The sequence below is a fragment of the Serinus canaria genome, chromosome 4, assembly GCF_022539315.1.
Source record: "Serinus canaria isolate serCan28SL12 chromosome 4, serCan2020, whole genome shotgun sequence".
NCBI classification, from domain to species: Eukaryota; Metazoa; Chordata; class Aves; order Passeriformes; family Fringillidae; genus Serinus; species Serinus canaria.
In genome coordinates, this window is record NC_066317.1 from 53,824,131 (window position 1) to 53,835,821 (window position 11,691).

Genomic DNA, 11,691 nt, shown 5'->3' on the forward strand with positions numbered 1-11,691 from the left:
TTTATCTCAAATGAATACTCAAACAAGTAAAGAAGTGACATCAATATAATTTCTGGTTTTACCTGTGTTTTGGTCTGATCTCAATTGTATTGTCTGTGGTCCAAGAGTGACTGGTCCTTTATGCCTCTGTAGGGACTCATGGAAAAGATATATTTCACGCTATATCTGAATTGTAACACTGTAAACTACCTGTCTCTTCAGGCTAGAATGTTTCTGAGCAGGAAAGCAAGTCTATATTTAGGTCCCTAGTGCCTTTTGCATTGCACAGTTGAGGTGCCATTAGCCTTTAGGCACCTCCAGGTTACGATAGTCATGAATTCTCAGCAGTCAGTGTAGCTCCTTCAGCATTCGGCGCCTAAATTCTGCACAAGTCTCAGGTGCCAAAGTTGATGGTTTAAACTGACATTGCTCCGCTGACTGACAGATTTACGCCAGCTGAGAATGTGGTGGTGGTTGGATTTATGGGACTGCTGTGTGGGTGTGGAAGGGATGAGCAGCAGGGCCAGTAGTGCCAGGCCAGAGGCAATCGGAGACAGGAAGGCTGAGCACCCAAGCCATGTATAGCTGGTGCTTCTTTGCCCTGGTTACCTTAAGGTCAGTGTTTTAAAGATCTCCTTTTTCCATTTTCTTTTCTTGCAGCTCACTAAATGGCTCTGCCCTCAGAAAAGTGTTTATCCTAAAACTCATGATGTCACTCTTTAAGGGTTTTCTAGTCCTTCTCTCATTCAGCTGAGCATTTGCACTAAGGAAGGAATGATACGACCATAGCTTGATTGTTATAAAAGTGTCTGATGCTTTGTTCCAAGTGTTGAAAGAACATGCAGAAGAGACCCTAGCCTAGGGTCTTCAGTCAGGTGTTTTTTATTCTGAATAAACCAAAAGGCAGTGGTGACTGTGGGATATATTTTACTTCCTGTCATTCCCCCTGAAATATTTCTTTTAATAAAAGGCAAATTTTGGACCCAGTTCTGGTTTCTGCTGGCACAGAGTTAATTTTCTTAGTAGCTACAGTAGGTACAGCAGAGTATTTTGAATTTAATTTTAATTTTGATAAGACATTGATGTTTTAATTGTTGTTAAGTAGTGCTTTATCTGAATTAAGGACTTTCCAGTTTCCCTTGCTCTGCCAGGGAGCAGGTGCACAAGATGCTTGCAGGGAGTATGGCCAGGACAGCTGACCTGAGGTGGCCAAAGGGATATTCCATACCAATATGGCATGGTGCCCAGTATATAAACCAGAGGGAGTTGGCTGGGAGAGGCAGACCACTGCTCGTGGATGGGCTGGGTGTTGGTCAGCAGGTGCTGCACTTGTTTCTTTTGGGTTTTATTCCTCTCTCTCCCCTTTTCATTACAATTACTGTCATTATAAATATTACTATTATTATACCTTTCTTGGTTTCATTTATTAAGCTGATCTTAATACAGGTGCTTTCACCTTTTCCTGGTTTTTCTCCCCATCCCACCCACAAGCAAGGAATGAGCTAGGGAATGCATAGTATTTAGTTTTTGGCTGGGGTGACAATCTTAAAAAGTTTTCCCTCTATTTAAAAGTATGGATTATGGTGAAACAGGATTGCAGGATGAATCACCTATTGAGTCATATGAGCTTATAATGTTTTGCTTGTAATACATTTTGTTATGTCTGTGGTACACTTATGCAATTATTGTGTTACTTTATGCTACTCTGCAAGTAAGATGAGTTTGGCTTGGTATTCTATACATGGCAAGAGAAAGGGAGCTCCTAGTTTGGAAGAGTTTGCAGTCCTGGAGGGGAAGTAGTAGAAAGGGTGAGAGGGAAGGAGGTGCAGTAGGATGCAAAGGGAAGCATCTGTCAGTGTACAGAACAGTAACAGCAATCAGTGAACCCTCCCAGGAGCACACCACCTGACAAATGTAGGGTCACTTAAATATCGTAGATGCTTTCCAGGACAGAACTATTTCATATACGTGCAAGATGCACTAGGCCTTCCACAAAAGAGTGTTTCTATAATTATGCATCCTCTGCACATCTCTGTGTGTCTTTGCATGCATGTATGTATAGGTTCATCTCTATTGCACATTTGTTAAAAGAACACCTTCCCGGTTGCTCTTTATCAACAGGAAGAACGTCGTGTGATTTATCTGGGTAAAATCAGACCTGACACAACCCGAACTGAACTGAGGGACCGGTTTGAAGTTTTTGGTGAAATTGAGGAGTGCACAGTAAATTTGCGGGATGATGGGTAGGAACTTTTGAGATTACTTCTTGTTTGAGAGCTGCCATATGTAAAAAATTATGGCAGTAAGATTACTGGTATGGGAGTTGCCAGTATAAGTCCTGTGACAGATGACATGCTGAGTTCAAAACCTTACTTATTTTCTTTCATCCTTATTTATTAATCTTGCTAGTTGAAATTTCCTGTCCCAGAAATAAGTATTTAGCTGCATGACAGGACAATCATGCTGATAAATGGATGCAGTACTTCTGGCATTTCCACTGCTGGGTCTCCGGCAAGTTCTTGCTTTCAGAAAGGGGTTACACTAATGTGTGTTAACTCTTCTCAGCTTTTGTTCACAACTATATTTTTCAATGGCAGAGACAGCTATGGTTTCATCACCTACCGCTATACTTGTGACGCCTTCGCTGCTCTTGAAAATGGATACACTTTACGCAGGTCAAACGAGCCTGATTTTGAGCTGTACTTCTGTGGACGCAAGCAGTTTTGCAAGTCTAACTATGCAGACCTAGGTAGGTGTTTTGTTCTATGTGATTTGAAGTACACAACAGGAATCTTGTAACTCATGAGAATTTGGAGTTTGCTTCATTTTTGTTTACTGCTGATAGTCTTTAAATGATTGGAGGGGTGTTGAAGAAAGTGGTTTTCACCTGCTGTAAGAAGTTTAAAAGTCTGCTAATCTGAGCTAGCTTCTTTCAGATATTCCAAATTGTGAATATTCTTTTAAAGCCAATTTCCATCATTATCAAAAATAAGTGCCCAGTATTCAATAATACATTTCTAAGTTGAAAAGATAGCACCACAGAAACCTCCCACATGCTTTACTATTTATTGCTGTAACTGTTTGATTCCAGTACCTCACTTATGTATATGAGAGATAAACAGAGGACAAAGTAGATGTCTCAACTCAAAAACTTCATTATGATTCTTTGCTATGAGTTCTGTTGTAGATGGGCAGAATTTGTTGGGGCTTTCATTAAACGCAATTCACAGTTGCTCAAGTTTGAAAGCTAGAAGAGCTTGTGGCCAAATCTGACCCTTAGTGTGGCAAAAGCCACTGATCTCACCTGGTGATTCTAAAATTGTGCATAAGCATCTGTGTGTATGAAGGTGTCTCCTTGCAGGGCCTTCCAGTCATGTTGTCAGAGGCTCCAGCCTGTGGAAAGCTTAGCAATTCTCTTGGTGTTTGCAGTTCCAGTGATGTGGGGCTTTATGCATACCAGTCTCCAGCCCCCAGTGTGCTGTGATAACTCCAGTGCCAAGTGTGCATGCTGGCTGTGACAGCCCACTGGGTCTGTCTGAGTCTTGCCTGGGCAAAAATACATGATTCTGTTCTATGCTCTGAGTCAGGGAGTGGGTGTTTCCCCTTGCAAGGGATTTTGGAGAAGTTCAAAGTCTTCCAGCAGGAACACTGATGTTAAGTATATGTGTAAAGAGACTATGCAGGCTACCAAAACAGCCTCTGTAATATTACAACATAGGATAAACTCACCTCTTATTTAATTACCTTTTAAAATGTTAAGTATTCATTAAATGTTAAACCTTTCCTAATACCTGTATAAATAGACTAAAGGCATGTAAAATACTCTTTTCTGAATTACATAGCAAGGCACATTTTTGCTGTTGAATCTATATTAATCAGATATTGTGGATTTTTTTATGAGTAAATGACCACAGTCATTAAAATCTCTCATAACCCTGTAACACAATGCTAATGAAATCTTGTATGTGCTGCCCTTGGCTTTGTACAATGCAGGAAGTGAATACAGATATATTTTTTCTAACCAATTGATGTCTTTTTAAAATAAATTATGAAGATTATATGCATTGTTCACAATGAATATGCTATAATTCACTTCAGTGGCTAAACAGATAATGTAAAGCTAAGAAAAGGCAATCGACTGCTGAAGAGATACAGAGTTGATGTAGAAAATATAAAAGGTAGAAAGGCATTTGTTGAAATGTAGGCTGATAAAAACAGTAAAATCAGATTAAAGTCTTGCCTTGATTTGACTTATCTTCAGCAATGGAAGCCAAGGTCATCTCTGTATCTCAGAAAATCTGGGGTTTAAAGTAAGTTGTCTGAAGGGAACCCTCTTGAACATTATTCATCACTGGGAGTATTCCCTGTCAACTCTCTCCATTGTGAGAGGGATTCCCAGAGTATCTGTGAGCAAACTGTTTTCACTTCGTCCTGCTGACAGCTTGAGCTTCTGTACTTCAGACTGCATTCCCTGTATTTTGCAGAATATCTGATAGAGCAACATAAGGAAATGGCAGGATGAACTTTAAAATTCATGAGCTGGTACCAGGACAGAGAGAATTAATCAGCTTTGGGTTGAGTACAGAAGAAAGAAAACACTTGAAAATAGTAGTCAGAAGTTTAACACCTCTCCTCTGTGAGAAGATATTGTCTTAGCAGAACTTGTAATGAACATTTAATGCGCAGTGTGTCTTATAGTGGTAGATGGGGATTTCTGATTAATTCAACACAAGAAATGGCAAGAAAAGGGCACTCTCATAAAGGAGCTGTGACACAGGAACTGGTGAGAGTCAGTGTTAAGCAGGGTTGACTCCAAAAGGAAATTCATTGCTTGCAGCCATGTCAATAATTGTACTGGAGTTGTGTGGCCACAAAGGTACAATCCCTCCTCTGTGCTGGGAACAGACTAACGTCTGTGCCTGAGCAACTGACAAGGCTGGAACAGGTATCCCAGGCTGCAGGGGCTGGGCTGATGTTGCTGCTGTGGCTTATCACATGTGATACAGAAGGCTGAGGAGCCCACCTGAGACTGCTCATGCAGCCATGCAGACGCCCTGCCCAGAATTGCTCACACTCTAAACAAGCGAACCCAAAAAGATAAATTGAAGTAAAACCAGAGATTCTGATGGCTCTATCTTCTGTATGCTGCTCACAGACTGCCCTGGCTTTCTTCAGAACTTTTCTTAGGAAAATTAAGTCCTGGACATGTTACAAAACAGCAGTTGCAGGACAAAAGTGGAGTTTTGGTTAAGGTTTCTGTCAAGATTATCTGAACTACTTTGAGACCTATACATGACTGTCTTGGTGCTCAAGTCCTTGAGGAAACTATTTTGAGTTAACCTGCTCTAAATGTGTATGCAGTTAGTGGTTCTTCCCCACTGCTGATGATGTGTGCCACTTTTGTTAGGTGCTGCTTCTTACCAGGAATGCCTAACACTTCCGTGATGGTCATTTCTATGCCTTTGTCATCCCATAAAATTGTGGTTGTAAGTGTCTTGTTTGTACCAATACACAGAGAAAATAAGTAGTTCTTGCCTCGTACCTAAACTTGCATCTTTTGGGTTTCAGATTCAAACTCAGATGATTTTGATCCTGCTTCTACTAAAAGCAAGTATGACTCCATGGATTTTGATAGTTTACTCAAAGAGGCACAGCGGAGCCTGCGTAGGTAACAAGCATGTCATCCAAGGAAAACAAAGGGATGGCGAATACCTCACGGACATCTCGTCCTTCAATAATGGACAACTAAAAAGTCGTACTTAGGAATTTCTCCTACTTTACACTCTCTGTTCAAAACCATGGTTTACATGAACACAGCTGCTCGAGGAGTGGAGGGGCAGGATGCTGCCCAGTAAGCACACGCATGTCCATGGGTGTCAGCCGCGCTTTGGCGGGTGAGCGGTGGCGGGGGAGCCGGGCGTTCCTGGCGAGTTCAATGCAAATCACGAGACATGGCAGCAGTTCCACAGAGATACACGTACAACGATGAACTGCAAAATCTGTACATATTGCATTTTAACAAAAAAAGAACAAAAAGAAACAGAGAAAAAAACCCCAGTGTGAGAACTATGGCTGCTGATGTCTGGGGATCAGACACTGCTTTGTTTTTTTTTTTTTTTTTTTTAAAAGAAGCTTCTTCTCACGGTGATAATATGACAATCCAGAAGAAACCACAGGTCCCAGAAGCCTGCAATCTGTCTTAGCTTTGTTTTAAGATTGTTCTTTTTTTTGGTTGGTTTGGTTTTTGGGTTTTTTTGTGGGTTTGGGTTTTTTTTTTTTTTTTGCAGAAAAGAAAATTAAAAGGCTCAAGCTTCCCTAACATTTTGAAGTTTCATCTTTTAATTCTGACACCCATGTAAATGTCTACAACATTGATCTTCCACAGCAAAATTTTCAAAGCCTTGTTAATGGTCAAATGTGCAGCTTGTTCAGCGATTTATTCTAATGAGCGGACGTGGTGTTACATTATTAATGAGAGTTGGATATAACTATCTGGGTGTGTGCACAGATAGTTTATTTGCTACATTCTCTAAAGTAGTTGAGTATTTACAAATGTTAAATGGAGTATTTTTATTTATGTACATACTGTATGACGATGTTCTTTTTTGTTACAGCTATGCACTGTAAATGCAGCCTTCTTTTCAAAAACTGCTGAATTTTTTTTAATCAAGAATACTCAAATGTAATTATATGAGGTGAAACAATTATTGTACACTAACATATGTAGAAAGCTGAACTTACGCTTATATATATTTGATTGTAAAAAAAAAAGAGAAAAGCGCGTGGGTGAGGGTGTGAGTGTGCATATGTGTGCATGTGTGTCTGAGTGCAAAAATGCATTATACACATTCATCCCTTCTTTGGTGAGCTTATATAAGAATTTTGTCAAGAATTATCCTAGCCCAAAAGATATTAACCACCTTCTGCAGTATTTTTCCACATTTTTCTCATTGCTTGATTTTCTTTTGCAGTTTTATACACTGAATTTGTTAGGGGAATGAAATTTTCTCATCTAAATTTTTCTAGAAAATATCATAATTTTATGTAAAGTCTCTCAAATGGGTAATCATTAAGAAATGTTTTTATTTTATGTATCAACAGTAGTTTTGGAACTAGAGGTCAAAAATCTTTTTAAAATGCTATTTTGTTTTAATTTTTGTGATTTTAGTTTGATAAAAATATGCTGAGGTACTAAGTACAGTATGATTTTTACTGTAATTCTGTGTCTAAACACTGTTCTTGAAGCCAGTAATCTTTTCATTGGCAGAGTTTAATGATGGTATTTATCTATATTTTTTACAGTTATGCATCCTGTATAAATACCAATCCTTCATTCCTTTGTTTACTAAAGAGACATATTTATCAGTTATAATTATCCTATTTATTATAAATTATGAGATGACTAAAAGAATAAAAAGGCCAGTGGAAATTTTATACCTAGGATGCATGATGGTTGTCAGTTTGGAGTAAGCAAGTGCTTTGTTTGGAAATTCCGCTTTTGCAGAAGCAGTGGGTTGGTTTGGGTTTTTTTTCCCTTTTTCTTTACTATGCACTAGCATGGCCTCAAATGTGCCCATGACATTGTTGCTGATGACATTGCTTCTGTTAAATTAAATAGAAATTTCAGGAAAAAAAAAAACCACAAGAGTATAAACTACTGCTATTCTGAGCATCAGAGTTTCATCTGAACTCGGAGTCTCTACTGAATCAGCAAAGTTTGGAATTTGCTTGTGAATGTATAGATTTCTTATTCTATTACTCTTTGGCATTCATGACTCCTCTTAAAGGTATGGCACACCTAACTATTTAATCTACCTTCCCACTCCAAATCTTAGAAAACTGATTCTACCCCCATACCAGTGCAGTTGATTTTGATGGCTGCATTCATTTTATCACCAGCATATTGTGTTCTGAGAGATTCCACTGTCTGTCCTGTTGGATGCTTGCTTGATTTTTTGGCTTCTTATTTCTCAGTAGATAGATAGCAATAAAACAAAAAAAAAAAAAAAAAAAAAGAAAAGAACTTTTCTGGAAGTTCTGTGTTACAAATGTAACATCCTTTACTCTGCATAATTCTTGTTGTTGCTCTGTAGGTTAAAAATGCAGGTATTTTAACTTTGTGTGAATGCCAAACTAAAAGTTTACAATTTTCCTTTCTGGATTTTGAGTATCTTCTGTTGTAAAGAAAAATATTAAAAGCAATAAATTATTTTTAAGAAATCAATATTTAGTATATCATATTATGTGTTCAAGGACCAGATGCATTACCTATTTTGCCTTTACATTTCTGTCATTAAATTTTAAAATGTTCTCTTTTGCCCTAGATTGCTGACATTAAGAAATTGGTGTGGGGTTTGTGTGGGGGCATTATTTATTTTTCACCAAGCAGGCATAATGAAGTGAATCAATTTTTTTTTCACTGGCCTGGCAAACATTTTCATCTTGAAGATGGCTTTCCTCTGTGGATTTACAAATTACATATGAAATTAATAGAGCTAGGATTGCTGAATAAAGCTATTTGGATCTTTCATAGATGCTGTAGTAGGAAATCCATCAAAATATAAACTCAGTGTTTACTTTTATTTTTTTCTTCCCCAAGAATATTTGAAATTAGCACGTGTACCACATTGTCACCAGAGGCAAATTGCAGTATAGCTCTGTGTATTTTTTAAAAGAAGACTGTGCTGTTGCTTTCATGCTGTGGTAAGTACCACATCCACAATGCAGGTAACAGAACTGGTACTTAGGAACTGTGGTCTTTCCTAGAGCTGTAACTGAGTAATTCTTACAGAATGGAAAATTATCTAAATACTAATCCAAACCGAGGAAGCCTAAAGTTGAAGAAAAATACCTGTGCTAACCTACTCTGAAAAGCAGTTGGGCTGCCATCACCAAGAGCAGCACTGAGAGGAAAGTTTGTGCCTCTGGGGTAATAATACTTGGGTCAGTTGAAAAAAAAAACCAACAAACACAACCACACCTCTTCCTCATCCCTTTAGATGTAAGCCTACAGTAGGTAATGATTATGTGTCCTTCTTAATGGCTGTGATGAGAACTTCAATCACTATAGTATAAGATCTGATCTATGAATGAACTAGAATAGCCATGTAATTTAATGTGATGATTCTAAATTTGTACCTCTGTGACAGACATTTTCAATAATGTGAACCACTGACCTGATGGAGCTACTGTAAGATTTGTACAGTAGGTGAACATGTAAAGTTGTAGGTTGGACTATGCTGAACAGGGGAAGTGAGATGGTAGTTAAGCCCAAGCTGGGCTGTTTTCCACCTGCCGATTCTACATGTACTTTTGTGGTTTAATTCATTGTATGAAAATTCCTGTGATTTTTTTTCTTTTTTTTTAATGTGCAGTACACATCAGCCTCACTGAGAAAATAAAGGGAAACGAATGTTTCAAATCCATTTCTGTTTCTCATTCTTATTACAGGTATTTTTCCCCTACAATTGGTTGTGTAGTGGGTTTATTGTTATTCCTTCTAGTGGCTGTAATTTAGTTCAGATTACTTGGCGGAGCATGTCTGCATTACTGCACTTTGTACAGGCACAGCGTCACCAGTTTTGATATATTTAATGGTAGAAAATGGTACCTTTCTGCCATGAGTACCCAAGTTCCTTGAAAACCTGTGCCAAAAACCATGTAAGAAAACGTTCAAAACATTCTCAGCGGATTTTAAGAGTTGTGGTTTGAGTTAGAAGGGGGTGGGGAACGTAAGGACTTTTCTATCTGGCCATGCTGGATCCCAGTGCAGGTGGTAGGGACTGAGAAGTGCAAAATGGTTGGCATCTTCCATCCGAGATGATAAACACCTGTTCTGGGAGTTAGCCTGTCATGAGAGTTTTTCACTGGCCCCTGTGTCAGCAGACAGATCAGGAGGACCAGACAGGTAGGTGGCTGGGCAAGTTGTGGCTTTCCTGACTCCTTTGAGGATGATACAGTGTGCACCATATGGGCTTCCACAGCAGCATTGCCACTGGGCAGGTAACAGGTAGGCCCAGGGATGGCAGGGGGTATTCACACCACTCTCCTTTAGGTGCACAGAAAGGGGGGAAGAATGGCTTTTGTTTGGTGTGCCCAGGGTTCATTCACAGGGGGCCATTCTGTGGCTGCAGGCCTGTTCTGCTGTGGCAGCAGCCTTCTCTGGGGGCTCACAGCACAGCACCGTGGGGCTGTCTCCTTGTTGCTGTCACCTCAGCAGGGACCCAGCTGCCATGTGAGGAGCAGCACAGGGCAGCTCCTGGACAGCCTGGCTCTGCTTTTTAAGGAGAGGACTACTGAATTCACCTGAAAAAATTGCCTTTCTCAAAACCACCAGCCTCCACCTCATCTCTCTTCCTTACATTGCTGTTTAGTTGATGCTATTTAACTTGCAAAAATGTTTAGCTTTTGCATTTTTACCATTTGCTAATCCAAACTCTTCTGCCTGGCTCTCACAAGGGTGGTAGATTGGAGTTCCTCACCCTGCGGGATTTGCGTTGTTGACTCTCTGATCGAATTAATGCTCAAAATGTAGTAGGCCTAATCATTCCTGATGTATTTCATCAGTCTTGCTGCTGTTCCTCAAGGAATGAATTTAGCCCAATATTTCTCCAGTTACTAGGCTTTCTAATTTCATTTGTTTATTCATTTCATATCTTTGCATAGCACTTTTGATGCTTGCCCAAAAAAGTGCTCCACATTAGATTTCCAGGAAACTATTGCCTCCCATCTCGTCTTTTTACATTATTAAAGTTTACTGTGTAAAATCAGGGCTTTCCATTGCCTGTTATCCTGGGTCACCATTTTTCCCCACAGTGAATATTGCAAGCTGAGCACCTGAAATCAGATTCAGGCACCTCAATGAGTGGCCTGATTTTCAGAAACGCTGAGCATCTCACAGCTCCCATCGACTTCAATTAGACCTGCTGTCTCTCAGCACTTTCAAAAATCAAGCCACATATATAGAGCCCCAATTCAGCACAGCGTTTACATTTGTGCTTAAGTCTGTCCTGATTCAGCAAAGCACTTAAGCATGAGTGTTTTTAGATCCATTGAAGTCAAGTGCTCGGCTGCTTTGAATAAAAATAGACTCCTGGATTGGGGCCTAAGATTCCAAATACAGAAACTAACACCTAATTTTAGGCTCCATTTGGAAAACTGCCTCTCCTACCACCTTTAACCTTTAATGCTTACAGAAAACACAAAAACGGCCATCAGGTCTTAAGGGGAAGAGAGAGAAGCTTAGGGGAGAGAAGTGGAAGCAATGGACAAAATTATTCTTTGAGGAAAATGTTTTGAAAACTTTAACTCTTCCAAGATGCCTTGATTCATCGCTATTATTTCACATTGCACTTCCAGGATCTCTTTGAAGATTAATGTGCAGTTATTCTATTGTCCTTCACCATTAATTAATAAATTGTTATACTAAACTTTAAACAATGCCAATTTCTCCTGCCTTTCTGCGAATCACGTTCTCACCCATTGATATTCAATGTTCACAAGCAAACTAATCTATAAATCAATTTTCTCTACTTTATCAAACAGCAGAAAGTAATAAAGAAGGTCACAAATAGTACAGTAGTTCCTTGGAGGTTTGTAACATCATAATTTAAAGCTCAGGAAGATTGAATCAAAAGTTGAATTAATCCCTAAGGGAAAAGATTCTATATAGATTCTATTGATAGATATAGGGCAGCCTGTCTTCATTGGGAG

At 39.2% G+C, this 11,691-nt stretch overlaps 1 protein-coding gene across 1 annotated transcript in view; it reads left to right on the top strand.

The window, feature by feature from the left end:
• Positions 1-9,404, top strand: part of PPARGC1A (PPARG coactivator 1 alpha) — a 68,699-nt gene extending 59,295 nt beyond the window's left edge. Inside the window, exons 11-13 of the mRNA XM_009099836.4 lie at positions 2,101-2,222; positions 2,577-2,728; positions 5,548-9,404. Of these exons, the coding sequence (XP_009098084.1) occupies positions 2,101-2,222; positions 2,577-2,728; positions 5,548-5,651 (378 nt within the window). The 3' untranslated portion in view covers positions 5,652-9,404. The remainder of the gene's footprint in view (positions 1-2,100; positions 2,223-2,576; positions 2,729-5,547) is intronic.
• The last annotated feature ends 2,287 nt before the right edge of the window (positions 9,405-11,691 follow it).